The 16,954-nt window shown below is 39.0% G+C and overlaps 1 protein-coding gene across 9 annotated transcripts in view; it reads left to right on the forward strand.

Moving 5' to 3' along the window:
* The window catches only part of LOC130905566 (R3H domain-containing protein 1-like), a 184,190-nt gene extending 168,719 nt beyond the window's left edge, over positions 1-15,471 (forward strand). For 4 of the 9 annotated variants that reach the window (XM_057819125.1, XM_057819101.1, XM_057819118.1 and 1 more), the window contains 4 exons: positions 2,029-2,164; positions 6,848-6,945; positions 7,063-7,147; positions 14,402-15,471. In XM_057819125.1, coding sequence (XP_057675108.1) covers positions 2,029-2,164; positions 6,848-6,945; positions 7,063-7,147; positions 14,402-14,655 — 573 coding nt within the window. In that variant the 3' untranslated portion in view covers positions 14,656-15,471. Of the gene's footprint in view, positions 1-2,028; positions 2,165-6,847; positions 6,946-7,062; positions 7,148-14,401 lie in introns of those variants that run through there. The other 5 variants (XM_057819141.1, XM_057819133.1, XM_057819150.1 and 2 more) reach the window with 5 other exon arrangements.
* Positions 15,472-16,954: the final 1,483 nt, after the last annotated feature.

Below are 16,954 nucleotides of genomic sequence, written 5' to 3' on the forward strand. Positions count from 1 at the left end.
CGGAAAGAATGTTAATAATGTTAATGCCATCTTGAGGATTTATTGTTATAATAAACAAATACAGTACTTATGTACAGTATGTTGAATGCATACAGTATATATATCCGTCTTTTTATTCCAACAATAATTTACAGAAAAATATGGCATATTTTAGAGATGGTTTGAATTGCGATTAATTACGATTAATTAATTTTTAAGCTGTGATTAACTCGATTAAAAGAATTTAATCGTTTGACAGCCCTAGTTAAATGTACACCTTATGCCTAATATACAATAAAACAGAATTGTTGTGGAACTAAAAATGTTGACTGGACAGTTATGGACTATGCACATTAAATCATTAGTAACATCAGATATTACAAAATACACCAAAGTATATCAGTAGCCGTGTCCTTAAGTCTTTCTGATAGTTTTCCCCTGACCTTTTTACTGCAATAATATAATGAAAACCTGAAATTATCGCTTTCAGTTTTGGCCACCCCAAGATTTTAAGTGGCCCCATCTGGCCACCCCTATGAAAAATTTCTGGAGGCGCCACTGTTTCCGATTCTTAGATTATTCGCGGTTCGGCCGTGGAAGATTCGAGAACAATTCACAAACATCCAAATTCCAATTATTGAATTATACCAGGTAAAGCGGAAGTAAAACACAGTCAGTGCGGTCTTTGGGACGCAATGAGGAACAGACCAAGAGTAAATATCATGTTCAACTCATGCCGCTAGATAAAAAAACAATCATACCGGACTGCGGCCGACAGCCGCTACAAACAATGCCCAGTTGCTAGTTGCTACAAACATATGGCTACAGTAGATATCATATATATGTAGAACTACAAGCAAAATGACAGACGACGTCAGTGTTAGAACATGTATTATTGAACAGAGATGCAAAATGACAGACTTTCCGGCGTAAGTAAACAACCGCCATCTTAAAGCAGTAAACCTTTCTAGAACGCTCATTTGTAGCGAACCTAATTAACTTTTTATCTAAAATACTCCTAAATCGTAAGAATCTTGTCTTGAATCTATCTTTAAATGATGAAATAGTTTTAAAACTTTGACAAAAGTAGACAGAAGGGAAATTATGGAATAACAGAGCAATTTTAACAACTATAACAGTTGATTCACAACATTAAATTAATTGAATGTAGTTTAAAGCTGCTGATACAGAATGGGGACTGGAGTATTTTATTTACTGTTATTTTTGTATATTTGTTTACTGTTATATGCTAACTTGATACTGAAATAGTAGTTTGGTTTAGCCTGATAGGATTTTTGAACAATTTTGGAACTAATGTACAAAACATTAAAAATAATAATAATAATAAAACATTTTTGAAAAAAAGGAGGGGGGTGCATCAATAATCGTTTTATAATCGAATCGGAGCCTCTGAAACGTAATCGTAATTGAATCGTTAGGTGCCCAAAGATTCCCAGCTCTAGTTATGAGGTAGATATCCGTGACTTTTTTACAGACGCCATTTTTTTTCATTGTGACGTACTTTGTTTAAAAGTTTAAAATATGCGAGTGAATGATTTTTTTAAAGTGTTTTTTTTAAAAAATTTTTTTTTTTAAACGAAATATTAGACATCAATTCATGATTCTAAGCTAAAAATGACGGACATTTTGAATAATAAATATAATTCTTTTTATGGCTGAGTTGAAACAAAAGTGGTTGCGCGACGTCTGTAAACGGGGGTTTCCGGGGTAAAAGGGACAAATTAAAAATAGTTCGGGGGCTTAATCCGCCATGAATCTGCTATGGCAGCATATAGACATATTATTCTATCAAACACAACAGTTCTTTTGGCTTGAAATACAGCAGTTTATTTTAAAGAGGAGTGCAAGAGCAGAAACTGCTTTTTCAGTCTTGTCTTTGTTTTCCGCCATAAATAAAGAAGCAGATGCCGAGATGCTTTTTTTAGAATGGCTTTGCAAAGTAAAGACACAAGCAATTGTGCGTTTTTGAATGAAAGTGTTCTGCCTCTCCCCATTTTCCTTGACTGCGTCCCTGGGTGTTGCGTGTAGAGCAGCCTGCTCTCGTCCCCGCCCCTCACACCCTCATCGGGACAGTCGCACAGCATCAAGGGCCCGCCAACAGGCATCGCGTCCTTCCCTACGATGGCCCGGCAGCTTCCTACAGCCTTCTGCCACAGTGGACCAGGTCAGTGAGTGCTCAGAGACAAACCGGGCTGTTGTTGAAAAACCAAATGTGGCGGGGTAACAAAGTGCTATATCTTTCAAGGGAGTAAACCAACATTATTGATAATGGAGATGTGTATGTGTACGTACATACTGAAAGGATTTGCATTCACACATGTCCATGTTTTTTGTTCAGTTCTCATATACAGTGGGGCAAATACGTATTTAGTCAACCACTAATTGTGCAAGTTCTCCCACTTGAAAATATTAGAAAGGCCTATAATTGTCAACATGGGTAAACCTCAACCATGAGGGACAGAATGTGGGGGGAAAAAAAACAGAAAATCACATTGTTTGATTTTTAAAGAATTTATTTGCAAATCATGGTGGAAAATAAGTATTTGGTCTATACAAAAAGTTCATCTCAATACTTTGTTATGTACCCTTTGTTGGCAATAACGGAGGCCAATCGTTTTCTGTAACTCTTCACAAGTTTTTCACACATTGTTGCTGGTATTTTGGCCCATTCCTCCATGCAGCTCTCCTCTAGAGCAGTGATGTTTTGGGGCTGTCGTTGGGCAACACTGACTTTCAACTCCCTCCTCACCCCGTGGCATCAAAATGATAACAAGAACGGGGAGCAAAAATCTCAGAACCACATGGGTGGGGGGGGACCTAGTGAATGACCCACAGAGAGCTGGGACCACAGTAACAAAGGCTACTATCAGTAACACCAATGCGCCGCCAGGGACTCAAATCCTGCACTGCCAGACGTGTCCCCCTGCTGAAGAAAGTACACGTCCAGGCCCGTCTGCGGTTCGCTAGAGAGCATTTGGATGATCCAGAAGAGGACTGGGAGAAGGAGTTATGGTCAGATGAAACCAAAATAGAACTTTTTGGTAGAAACACAGGTTCTCTTGTTTGGAGGAAAAAGAATACTGGATTGCACCTTACCCACTGTGAAGCATGGGGGTGGAAACATCATGCTTTGGGGCTGTTTTTCTGCAAACGGACCAGGACGACTGATCTGTGTAAAGGAAAGAATGAATGGGGCCATGTATTGACAGATTTTGAGTGAAAATCTCCTTCCATCAGCAAGGGCATTGAAGAGGAGACGTGGCTGGGTCTTTCAGCATGACAATGATCCCAAACACACAGCCAGGGCAACAAAGGAGTGGCTTCGTAAGAATCATTTCAGGGTCCTGGAGTGGCCCAGCCAGTCTCCAGATCTCAACCCCATAGAAAATCTGCAGAGGTAGTTGAAAGTCTGTGTTGCCCAACGACAGCCCCAAAACATCACTGCTCTAGAGGAGATCTGCATGGAGGCATGGGCCAAAATACCAGCATCAGTGTGTGGAAAGCTTGTGAAGAGTTACAGAAAACGTTTGGCTTCCGTTATTGCCAACAAAGGGTACATAACAAAGTATTGAGATGAACTTTTGGTACTGACCAAATACTTATTTTCCACCATGATTTGCAAATAAATTATTTAAAAATCAAACAATGTGATTTTCTGTTTTTTTTTTTCACATTCTGTCTATCATGGTTGAGGTTTAACCATGTTGACAATTACAGGCCTCTAATATTTTCAAGTGGGAGAACTTGCACAATTAGTGGTTGACTAAATACTTATTTGCCCCACTGTATACATGTACAAATCACTGTTTTCTTTTATATGCATATACCTATAAGGTTTTTTTTTTGTTTTGGGTGTTTTTTGGGGGGGGTTGTTTTTAATTATACTATAGGAAACATAGAGAATAAACATGTCTTATATGTATCTCTTTCCAATGCTGTTAAATCTGAATAAATACATTGATCACGCCCCCAATTTAAAAAAAATATATAAGTAAAACTCCGCCTCTACTTGGCGGGTTTTTGATTTTAGCGGGAATGGGCGGTCCCCATTAACTGCGAACAACAAAGACTTCATAATGATATTCACGGGACACTGTGGGCGGGGCCGATTAATAGGAGGCCTGTATTGTTAGCTTGGCCGTCAAAGCTGACCGAGTGGAATCACAGACAAAGAGCGTTTTTCATTGAAAATTCATGTGAATAAATGCTTAAATCCCCGAATTCTTTATCGATATGGACGTAAAACAGCCTCGATTCTTGGTTAAGAGCAAAAAAAAAAAAAAAAAAATGCAGTTAGCATTTATTTTACGTAAATATCTCGAAGTACGATTCTAGTCTGTTAGTGAGTGTGGCAGCTGCCATCTTTAAACAGAGCTTTTCCATTGAAAATTCTTTTGAATAAATGCTTAAATCCCCGAATTCTTTCTAGATATGGACGTTAAACAGTCTCGATTCTTGGTTAAAAGTAGGGATGTCAAACAATTAAAATTTTTAATCACAGCTTAAAAATGAATGAATCGTAATTAATCGCAATTCAAACCATCTCTAAAATATGCCATATTTTTCTGTAAATTATTGTTGGATTGGAAAGATAAGACACAAGACTGATATATACATTCAACATGCTGTACATAAGTACTGTATTTGTTTATTATAACAATAAATCAACAAGATGGCATTAACATTATTAACATTTTTTCTGTTAAAGGGATCCACGGATAGAAAGGCTTGTAGTTTTTAAAAGATAAATTTGAGTAGAAGTTATAGTAATTTTATACTAAAACCCCTCTTAATATTTTCGTTTTAATAAAATTTTTTAATTTTTCCATAAAAAAAATAAACTAATAGCTCGCCATTGTTGACGTCGCCGAGCGGTGACGTCACATGGGCTCCCTGCCAGTCTTTAACTACGTAAGGTAGTGATTGAAATACACCACAAGGTGTCAATGGCGAGTTTTAAATTATAGAGATCTAGCCAAGAAAAGGTCTAGGTTTTATGTGTATATAAGAAAAAGAAAGTCTCCTTCTCCACCTATATGAATGATGGAAATTTGGGCAACCATGACTGTCAGTAGTGGCTGCAAATGGTATACAATATCTTCTGCGTTGTGTTCAATTAAACGTGTTAACACAAAGATCGTCTAGCTGACTGTTAGTAGTGGCTGCCAAAGCTTAAGCCAATAAAAGGCGCTGGCCAATGAACGCCTGTGCCCACTCGCATTCCTCTGCCTTTTCGCTAACAATGTGCTAAAACGGCGTCGTTGGAAACTGTTTGAGGCAACACGTCAACGGGTCATTTCGTTAATTGCGTCAAATATTTTAACGTGATTAATTTAAAAAATTAATTACCGCGATAAAAAGCGATAAATTTGACAGCCTTAGTTAAAAGCAAAAAAACTGTGCCGTTAGCATTTATTTTACGTCAATATGTCAAAGTACGATGCTAGTCTATTAGTCAATTTGGTGGCTGCTATATGTAAACAGAGCTTTTCCTGTGAAAATTATTGTAAATAAATACTTAAATCCCTGAATTCTTAATAGATATGGAAGTAAAACAGTCTCGATTCTTGGGTAAAGGCAAAAAAACTGTGCAGTTAGCATTTATTTTACGTAAATATGACGAAGAATGATGCTAGTCTGTTAGACATTGTGGCGGCAGCCGAACAACAAAGAGCTTTTTACATTGAAACTTTTTGTGAAAAAACAATAATTACCTTGATCGTCGAACAAATCACTCCTGAGTAGGGCTGTCAAAATTATCGCGTTAACGGGCGATAATTAATTTTTGTAATTAATCACGTTAAAATATTTGACGCAATTAACGCACATGCCCCGCTCAGATTAAAATGACAGCACAGTGTCACAATGTCCACTTGTTACTTGTGTTTTTTGGAGTTTTGTCGCCCTCTGCTGGCGGTGGGTGCGCCTGATTTTATGGGCTTAAGCGCCCATGAGCATTTTGTAATTACTGACATCAACAATGGCGGGCTACTAGTTTATTTTTTGATTGAAAATTTTAGAAATTTTATTAAAACAAAAACATTAAGAGGTGTTTTAATATAAAATTTCTATAACTTGTACTAACATTTAAGAACTACAAGTCTTTCTATCCATGGATTGCTTTAACAGAATGTTAATAATGGTAATGCCATCTTGTTGATTTATTGTTATAATAAACATATACTGTATATATCCATCTTGTGTCTTGTCTTATCTTTCTATTCCAACAATAATTTACAGAAAAATATGGCATATTTTATAGATGGTTTGAATCACAATTAATTACGATTAATTAATTTTTAAGCTGTAATTAAATCGATTAAAAATTTTAATAGTTTGACAGCCCTACTCCTGAGAGAATCCTGCCTGTTTGTATGCAGTACAGCTTTTGTACTTCTTCTACCTAAATCCGGCGTTGGATCGCTGCATGTCTCGCTCCGACCAACTCTGAATAACTGAAGCGGATTGTGGGATGGCCTCCTACTTGAAGGCGTGGCACAGTAAAGGTCAAATCTGACCCGTCGATATCATGATGAAGTCTGAGTTATCTTGAATACAAAACATAAAAACAGCCACGCAGAAGCGAATACATAACCTCCACCTACTGGCAGAGATAAGAACGTAATACATCAAGGACACATTTAACAGCACATTATTGGACCCATTCAGCCGTTGAGTCAATATAATGCTAGCCTGGTCAAATGTGGTCTATTAACGATTGTTGACATCATTTCACCCCTTTGAAATGTATTGTACACATCAACCGATCTGCCTTTGGGGACAAAAGAAGTCCAAATAAAGAATCCTAGAAAAGCTCATGTCATGTGAATATTGTCGGCACATCTAGGTGAAGCCCAGTACTCCGTTCTGGGCCAGCCTCTGGAGTACAAGCCATTCATCCAACCGCCACTCATCCACACTGGATACGTGGTGACCAAACATCAGGTCAGATGACTGAATTGCTTTTTTTGTTTTATTTTATTTTTGCACAGTAGTTGTTTTCATGTATGAAAACACTAGCCTGCCAAATGTAACCGTTAACAATAACTCCTTTTTCATCAGGGTCCAATGGGAGTTTGGCATCGGGGTTATGGAAGAAAGGCCGGCAAAAAATCTTTTGCTTCAGATCACAGTGTAGTTGAAGCAGGTAATATGAAATCCCGCGGAGAATCGATTTAACAGCACAATTATTTTGGGCGTATAGTTGCACTATTCAGCCTCACACGAAACTTTTTAAACAGAATGTAGCATAATGTGCTCAAGATAGAAAACTTAAATGATTCTTTTCCTAGTTGACGAATCACCTCCAGCTTATTTTGTGATTAGTCGACTAATTAGCTCATACAGTCCCTGACAAAAGTCTTGTCGCTTATCCATTTTGTAGAAACAATTGCTAATAACCTGACTTTTAATTATTCAATTAGTTTCAGAAATGGCTCATATGAAAGCTAATACCCTCCCAAATGATGTTGAATGTACAAAAATATATTTGTTTCACTGAAAAAAGATTTATCATTTAATGAAGACATGAAGGTCAAATTTTGGCAAGACAAAAGTAGTGTGAAAATTGAACAAAAAATGTGCTTCAAATACAAAAATATGTTACATAACATAAGCGAATTAAGTAGTGGTGCTGTGAGATCCAAATTTAATATTTTGTATGACTTCCATGGGCTTCGGCAAGGATTCATACAATTTATTGATGAAGTCATCAGGAACATCAAAGAAAGTAGTCTTGCTTGCCTCCCAGACTTCATCAACATGCTTGGGTTTCGTCTTCCATGCTTCCTCTTTCATCTTGTTTATGTCTGGTGACTGGGCTGGCCAGTCCTGGAGGATCTTGATCTTCTTTGTCTTGAGGAACTTTAAGGTAGAGATTGAAGTATGCGATGGAGCACCATCCTGCCGCAGAATTTGACCCTTTTTACGGTTAGGAATGTAAGAGGCAGCTAAGATTTGTTGATATTTCGGACTATATATGTTGCATTCAACCCTGCAGATTTCTCGCAAACCCCCATACTGGATGTAACCCCAGACCATGATTTTGCCACCACCAAACTTCACTGTTTTGTGGCAAAAGGTGGATCTTTCAGATGAATCTTCCATTGAATTACACCACAGTCGCCGCAAATATTGCAGGAGACCTACTGGAGCCCGCATGGATCCGAGATTCACTCAGAAAACTGTGAAGTTTGGTGGTGGCAAAATCATGGTCTGAGGTTATATCCAGTAAGGGGGTGTGCGACAGACCTGCAGGGTGGAAGGCAATATAAATAGTCTTAAATATCAACAAATCTTAGCAGCCTCTTACATTCCTAACCATAAAAAGGGACCAGTTCTGCTGCAGGATGGTGCTCCATCGCACTCTTCAATCAAAATCCTCCATGACTGGCCAGCCCAGTCACCAGACATGAACATCATTGAGCATTTCTGGGGTGGGATGAAAGAGGAAGCATGGAAGACGAAACCCAAGAATGTTGATGAACTCTGGGAGGCATGCAAGACTGCTTTCTTTGATGTTCCTGATGATTTCATCAATAAATTGTATGAATCCTTGCCGAAGCCCATGGAAGTCTTACAAAATATTAAATTTGGATCTCACAGCACCATTACTTAATTGGCTTATGTTATGTAACATATTTTTGTATTTGAAGTACATTTTTTGTTCAATTTTCACACTACTTTCTGTAGGCGACAAAACTTTTGTCCTGCCAAAATTTGACCTTTATGTCTTCATTACATGATAAACCTTTTTCAGTGAAACAAATATATTTTTGTACATTCAGCATCATTTGGGAGGGTCTTAGCTTTCATATGAGCCATTTCTGAATCCAATCGAATAATTAAAAGTCAGGTTATTAAAAATTGTTTCTACAAAATGGATAAGCAACAAGACTTTTGTTGGACTGTATGTTCTAGGCATCACTGTGCCAAAAGCATTTTTATCTGCATTTCTGTGGTTTTCAACTAAAGTGAATGTAATGTGTCGCACCTGAGATAAAATGCCCAACGAAGAGAAAAAAAAACATATATAAGTCGCACCGGAGTATAAGTTTTTGGGGGAAATTTACTTGATAAAATCCAACTCATAGAACAGACATGTCATCTTGAAAGGCAATTTAATATAAAAATACAATAGAGAACAACATGCTGAATAAGTGTACAGTGCATGAACAACGAAATGTGAATATACTGTCCTCACCAGGACGCTACGGCTCGGTCCTGGCTATACAGCAAGCTAAACTCCCAAATGACAATGCTGGACGTCCGTATAATTTGCGGAATCAATTTCGTCCTCGATACCAAACAGGTTCGCATTAACGTAAATAAATGATAATTAGGTGCTTTTACAGCAATGACACAAACTGTTAGCATGCGTTCGCTAGCATTAGCACATCATTCAAACAACCACACAACTGGCTCTAAGTCTCCGATCGCGGGTGAAAAACACACAACAACAACAGAAAAGATGATACGCACAGGCGTTGCCTCTGTAGAGCTATTTTACAAGCATAAACAATGAACGTAGGTTCGCAGCCGTGTTTCTCTCTCGCTAATTCGCCCACTCACTCAGAGCTACGCAGTTGTCGGTCTTCTTTTGGCGTGTGAGCGCTCATCTTCACGTAATCAAGTGCGAGTGCGCACCCACGTGGGCGTGAAAGCGCCACAAACTAAAAGCATGCATTTCAATATAAAAAAGTCAATAATAAAATTGAACACACATTGCCGAAGGCAGAACGCGAACGTGGCTATAGCTATTGAGTTATTCAGATAACTATAGCATAAAGAACATGCTAACAAGTTTACCAAACCATCAGTGTCACTCCAAAACACCAAAATAACATGTGAAATGATATCATAATGTGTTAATAATTTCACACATTAGTCGCTCTTGAGTATAAGTCGCACCCAATTCAGTTTTAATTCAATTTTATTTGTATAGCCCTAAATCACAACAAGGTTGTCTCAAAGGGCTTTGCAGAGGCAATATGATACACAATCAGAAACAGCAAATGAAGCATACAAAGATGAATAAATAAAGTTCAAATCCTGGGCATCCCCCATCCTTGGACCCTCCATGTCGGCAAGGAAAAACTCCAAAAACACCAAGCTCTTTGGGAGAAAATGAGAAACCTTAGGGAGTACCACAGTCAGGAGAGATTCACTCCCAGGACGGATAGACAGGATGCACCAGGACTGCTAATGGGAATTAGCAGACGGGGTGACAGTCTGTAAAGATCCAGTAGAGTAAATGAACAAGAAGAGGTCCATCTAGCCAGATGAGACGGGGGTGGCAACAAGGACGTTCATCCAGCCAGGGGTTCGGATAGTCAGGAGGCTGCAGCTGAAAAATAGGGAAAGGGGACACCAGGTGACTAGTGATGAAGAGACTAGTTCACTAGATATTAACATTGGAAAGTAGAAATAAAGTAAGACAAGTGGTAGGTAGAAAAAAAGGAGATAGAACTCAGTGGCTGTACTTCCCCCAGCATGATAGCTTCTAGTGTAGCTTAGACTTAACTGTGAGTCCAATCCGACTTCAACTAGCCTGACCATAAGCTTTGTCGAATAGGAACGTTTTTAATCTAATCTTAAATGTGCAGACTGTCTCGGCTTCTTTAATATTAGCTGGAAGCTGATTCCATAAAACAGTGGCTTGGTGGCTAAAGGCTCTAGCGCCGACAGTACGTTTAGAAACCCTAGGAACTACCAGTAGACCTGCATTCTGAGAGCGGAGTGTTCTGTTGGGGCGATATGGAATAGGGCTGGGCGATATAGCCTTAAGTACGTATCACGATAAATTGAGCAGATTTACCTCGATAACGATAAATGACGATAAATTCGCCCAAGCGGACTGTTATATAATTTGAAAATTTGAATCAATGCATGGAATACAAATAAACTGTTTCTCGTTAAATTTATTTATCAGCTTTCAATTTAACAATTGCAAAAAATCTTGTAAACAATAAGAATTCTAGTGTGAACATTTATAACAGCTTGTATGACTTGAAAAATGTACAACATTATAAAAATCAATTTGACGACTGTGCAAACATGTAATTCTAACACAAATGACTGTCAGCTTTAACAGTAGACTTCTGACAACTTATTGGTAATGGCTGCTGTGACATAATTATTCAACACAATGTTTACGTCAAGGTTTCAGGGTTTTTTTTTCCCCGAAACATTTTTTAATACATGCACCCCCCCCACACAGACACAACCAGATTAAAGCTGTATTGCTCTGAGGCCAATGAAATATTTAAGGTTTTATGATGGCAGAATAAAGCAAACACATACAGAAAAATAGCTGTGGCCATTAAACTGTCATATTATATATAGGCTTCACTGTTGGATTATACTTTATGCTGAGTGCTTTACCATCATGAAAGCTTTCAGAGAAATCACACAGAGATGCCAAATAACGTGACATGATGATACAGACATGATGATGCTACATGAAGTCCGTGCCCAGTCCACTCATTAATTTCAGCCGTTTCGACAAGGTTAGAGCCGCTATCCGACTCTTTCACGTTCATTTGTAGCCGCTGTTAGCCGCTAGCGTTAGTCACGTGGTTTTCAGCTTCCTGAAAACCACGTGACTCCATACGTAAGCACACTGTCTGCTTTCTTAAAGGGGAATGAACATAGCCGAACAACACAGAGTCAAAGCGGGATGAAAAGACCATATTTTCTTGTTTTATTAAATTACCGAATTTGCCGACATGGTCAAAATTATGTCGGTCATCGTGAAGAATTTCAGTGACGGTAAATTTTCGGTTTACCGCCCTGCTCTAATATGGAACCAGAGCATCGGTGAGATAAGATGGCCCCAACCCTTTAATGGTCTTAAATGTAAGAAGGAGGATTTTAAATTTAATTCTAAACTCGACAGGAAGCCAGTGAAGGGCCTGGAGCACAGGGGTGATGTGCTCTCTTCTATTAGTTCCTGTTAAAAGTCTTGCTGCTGCGTTTTGGACTAGCTGAAGACCATTTAGAGAACTTTTAGGACAAGCTGCAAGTAGGGAGTTACAGTAATCCAATCTAGATGTAACGAACGTGTGAATTAATTTTGTTTGCATCGTTTTTAGGTAAAATATTTCTAATTTTGGCTATGTTTCGCAGGTGAAAAAAGGCCGTTCTGCAGGTTTGTTTAATATGAGCTTTAAACGATAAGTCTGGGTCAAATAGAACTCCTAGGTTTTTAGGTTTTTTTCAGCCAAATTATGAAAAAAACAGTGATTTATAGTCTGAAAAATACGATACTACCCACCTCTGGTTCTGAAATCCATTTTTCCACCTAATTGTGTCCAAATCACCTCCCTGTAGATTTGTGGAAAAGGTGTACGCGTGAAAGCAGTAGAAATAACAAACGGGGCAGAATTGGCACCTCGAGTCCCCATGGATTTGCACTGCATGAATTTGTGCTGATCATCTCAAAATGTACCTGTCAGTTATTTTCCCTGCACTCCCCAACACATTTTATACAGTTTGCAGGTGTGGTTTTAATTAGGGTTGTTCCGATCATGTTTTTTTTCTCCTGATCCGATCGTTTTAGTTTGAGTGTCTGCCGATCCCGATATTTCCGATCCGATTGCTTTTTTTTTTTTGTTGCTCCCGATTCAATTCCAATCTTTCCCGATCATTTTTCCCGATCATATACATTTTGGCAATGCGTTAAGAAAAAAATGAATAAAACTCGGACAAATATACACATTCAACATACAGTACATAGGCAGTGTATTTGTTTATTATGACAATAAATCCTCAAGATGGCATTTACATTATAAACATTCTTTCTGTGAGAGGGATCCTCGGATAGAAAGACTTGTGACTTTGTATATTGTGACTAAATATTGCCATCTAGTGTATTTGTTGAGCTTTCAGTAAATGATATTGTAGCCATTTAACTGTTCTGCCCAAATGCATGATGGGAAGTGCAACCATGACTGTGCGTAGTGGCACCAATTGATATATATTCTCTGCATTGGGAAAAAAACATAGGGTGTTAAGAAAAAGATCAACTACTACCTTCCTTCCCCGCATTGTTTCCCACGATATTTCTAATTGTTGAGGGAGGGATTGTAAGGCTTTAGCCAATTAAAAAAAGGCTCTATAGACTGCCAAAATTCACTCTACTCATTTTACGCTGCCTTTTAGCTCTATATATAGGTAAAACGGCGCCATTATAGATTGAACGCGACAATGCGTGAGTGGGTCGTGCAGCGCATTCGTTAATTGGGTTAAATATTTTAACATGATTAATTTAAAAAAAAATAATTACCACCTTTAACGCAATAAATTTGATAGCCCTACTTTAAGCCAAAACTAAAGACTCTGGATGAGTGTAAGACATTTTGTCTGTAACGTTAAATACAATTAGAAAACGATTTAATTAAAAAATATATATATATTAAAAAAAGGCAGGTCCGATATTTTTTTTGCTGATTCCGATACTTTGAAAAATGACGTGATCGGACCCGATCGATCGGCAATCGGGACATCTTTAATTGGAACCAGAGCATCTGTGAGATAAGATGGCCCCAACCCTTTAATGGTCTTAAATGTAAGAAGGGGGATTTTAAATTTAATTCTAAACTCGACTGGAAGCCAGTGAAGGGCCTGGAGCACAGGGGTGATGTGCTCTCTTCTATTAGTTTCTGTTAAAAGTCTTGCTGCTGCGTTTTGGACTAGCTGAAGACCTTTTAGAGAACTTTTAGGACAAGCTGCAAGTAGGGAGTTACAGTAATCCAATCTAAAATGTAACGAACGCGTGAATTAATTTTTCTGCATCGTTTTTAGGTAAAATATTTCTAATTTTGGCTATGTTTCACAGATGAAAAAAGGCCGTTCTGCAGGTTTGTTTCATATGAGCTTTATGAATATGAGCAGTGATTTATAGTCTGAAAAATACGATACTACCCACCTCTGGTTCTGAAATCCATTTTTCCTCCTAATTTTGTCCAAATCACCTCCCTGTAGACTTGTTGAAAAGGTGTACGCGTGAAAGCAGTAGAAATAACAAACGGGGCAGAATTGGCACCTCGAGTCCCCATGGATTTGCACTGCATGAATTTGTGCTGATCATCTCAAAATGTACCTGTCATTTATTTTCCCTGCACTCCCCAACACATTTTATACTGTTTGCAGGTGTGCTTGTCAGAAAATCTCCCATGTACAATCAAGAAAGTTGCTTGCTTGCAACATGCTTTATTTATTTCATTTTTTATTTTTTTTTGGGTCGGACTGTCATTTATGCACTTTTTGAATACGTAATCAAGTATTGCCACCCGCATTTGAAGCTGACGGCAGCGGTTTATCGAAGCCTCCCCTGATGCGTGTCTGAGGTTTCTCTCCATCGATGACAGTTGTTTTGCTGATTCTGTCGTGTGTTTGTCAGCAGCGAGCGGGCCTCGAGAGGGTACCGGCGAGACAGACTCTCAAAATCAACTGCCACGCGTCTGCCAAAAGGGCGAAATGACAGCGCGTTACACCAGAGAAGCTCCCGGTTTAAACCTGGCTTCGCTCTACTCTACCTGTGCCGTGATTCCCACTGATTCTGCGTTTCTCAACGGCGCTCCACAAGCTCATTTTCAACCTAGAGCTCACCCACCGAGACTTAAAGAGGAGTTATGCGGCCGAAGCAGCTCATAGCTGGATCGTTTTGAACCTTTGCCGCCTCCGGACTGTTTCCGCACCTCACGCCCGAGCCCGGACAAACCCAAATTAGTGAATTTGTTTGAAGAGTGAACGTTTTTTGGGTTGTTTTGTTTGAATTCAGTCAAACAGTCTAGAGTTTAAGGTGTTGTGTGATCCTTTCTGATGGTAAATGATAAGGTATTCACTGTGAAAAATTGCAAAAAGTTGCGAGAAGTTTCACCGCCAATGGCAGCCAATTTCGGGATAACGGCATTCTGTCCAGCCAAATTTACCTGCGGTAAAAATCTAGCGCACATGTTTGGAAGGAGAAAAAAAGCAACAATCAGCTGGCTGAGTGTATCCCACTTTAAGGCAATGTTGCGTTTGCACTGAAGTGATTTATATTTTGTGGATAACTAATTCACTCGGCCAAAAATTGTTTTAATTTAAACGAAATGCACATAGAAAATGCAACGTTTTTTTGTAAGGGGTTTGTGTACCCCATGAGTGATTTGTATGTTATGTTGTTTAAACTAATAAACGTTTTCACCACACATGTTGAGATTTTATTAAAGTCCGTGTGCTGGAAATGCTGTGTACCAAGGGTGTGGTTTTGCATTGGGACGGTAAGGACATAACACAACCAACATTTCAGGACGCTCAAATTGTCCACACCAACTTTTAAGCAACCTTATTTGCATTATATAATGACTAGTTACAGTGCCTTGCAAAAGTATTCGGCCCCCTTGAACCTTGCAACCTTTCGCCACATTTCAGGCTTCAAACATAAAGATATAGAATTTTAATTTTTTGACAAGAATCAACAACAAGTGGGACACAATTGTGAAGTGGAACAAAATTTATTGGATAATTTAAACTTTTTTAACAAATACAAAACTGAAAAGTGGGGCGTGCAATATTATTCGGCCCCCTTGCGTTAATACTTTGTAGCGCCACCTTTTGCTCCAATTACAGCTGCAAGTCGCTTGGGGTATGTTTCTATCAGTTTTGCACATCGAGAGACTGACATTCTTGCCGTTTCTTCCTTGCAAAACAGCTCGAGCTCAGTGAGGTTGGATGGAGAGTGTTTGTGAACAGCAGTCTTCAGCTCTTTCCACAGATTCCCAATTGGATTCAGGTCTGGACTTTGACTTGGCCATTCTAACACCTGGATACGTTTATTTTTGAACCATTCCATTGTAGATTTGGCTTTATGTTTTGGATCATTGTCCTGTTGGAAGATAAATCTCCGTCCCAGTCTCAGGTCTTGTGCAGATACCAACAGGTTTTCTTCCAGAATGTTCCTGTATTTGCCTGCATCCATCTTCCCGTCAATTTTAACCATCTTCCCTGTCCCTGCTGAAGAAAAGCAGGCCCAAACCATGATGCTGCCACCACCATGTTTGACAGTGGGGATGGTGTGTTCAGGGTGATGAGCTGTGTTGCTTTTACGCCAAACATATCGTTTTGCATTGTGGCCAAAAAGTTCAATTTTGGTGTCATCTGACCAGAGCACCTTCTTCCACATGTTTGGTGTGTCTCCCAGGTGGCTTGTGGCAAACTTTAAACGAGACTTTTTATGGGTATCTTTGAGAAATGGCTTTCTTCTTGCCACTCTTCCATAAAGGCCAGATTTGTGCAGTGTATGACTGATTGTTGTCCTATGGACAGACTCTCCCACCTCAGCTGTAGATCTCTGCAGTTCATCCAGAGTGATCATGGGCCTCTTCGCTGCATCTCTGATCAGTTTACTCCTTGTTTGAGAAGAAAGTTTGGAAGGACGGCCGGGTCTTGGTTGCAGTGGTCTGATGCTCCTTGCATTTCAATATGATGGCTTGCACAGTGCTCCTTGAGATGTTTAAAGCTTGGGAAATCTTTTTGTATCCAAATCCGGCTTTAAACTTCTCCACAACAGTATCACGGACCTGCCTGGTGTGTTCCTTGGTTTTCATAATGCTATCTGCACTTCAAACAGAACCCTGAGACTATCACAGAGCAGGTGCATTTATACGGAGACTTGATTACACACAGGTGGATTCTATTTATCATCATCGATCATTTAGGACAACATTGGATCATTCAGAGATCCTCACTGAACTTCTGGAGTGAGTTTGCTGCACTGAAAGTAAAGGGGCCGAAGAATATTGCACGCCCCACTTTTCAGTTTTTTATTTGTTAAAAAAGTTTAAATTATCCAATAAATGTTGTTCCACTTCACGATTGTGTCCCACTTGTTGTTGATTCTTGACAAAAAAATTAAATTTCATATCTTTGTTTGAAGCCTGAAATGTGGCGAAAGGTTGCAAGATTCAAG

Source organism: Corythoichthys intestinalis, chromosome 2, assembly GCF_030265065.1.
Source record: "Corythoichthys intestinalis isolate RoL2023-P3 chromosome 2, ASM3026506v1, whole genome shotgun sequence".
NCBI lineage: Eukaryota > Metazoa > Chordata > Actinopteri > Syngnathiformes > Syngnathidae > Corythoichthys > Corythoichthys intestinalis.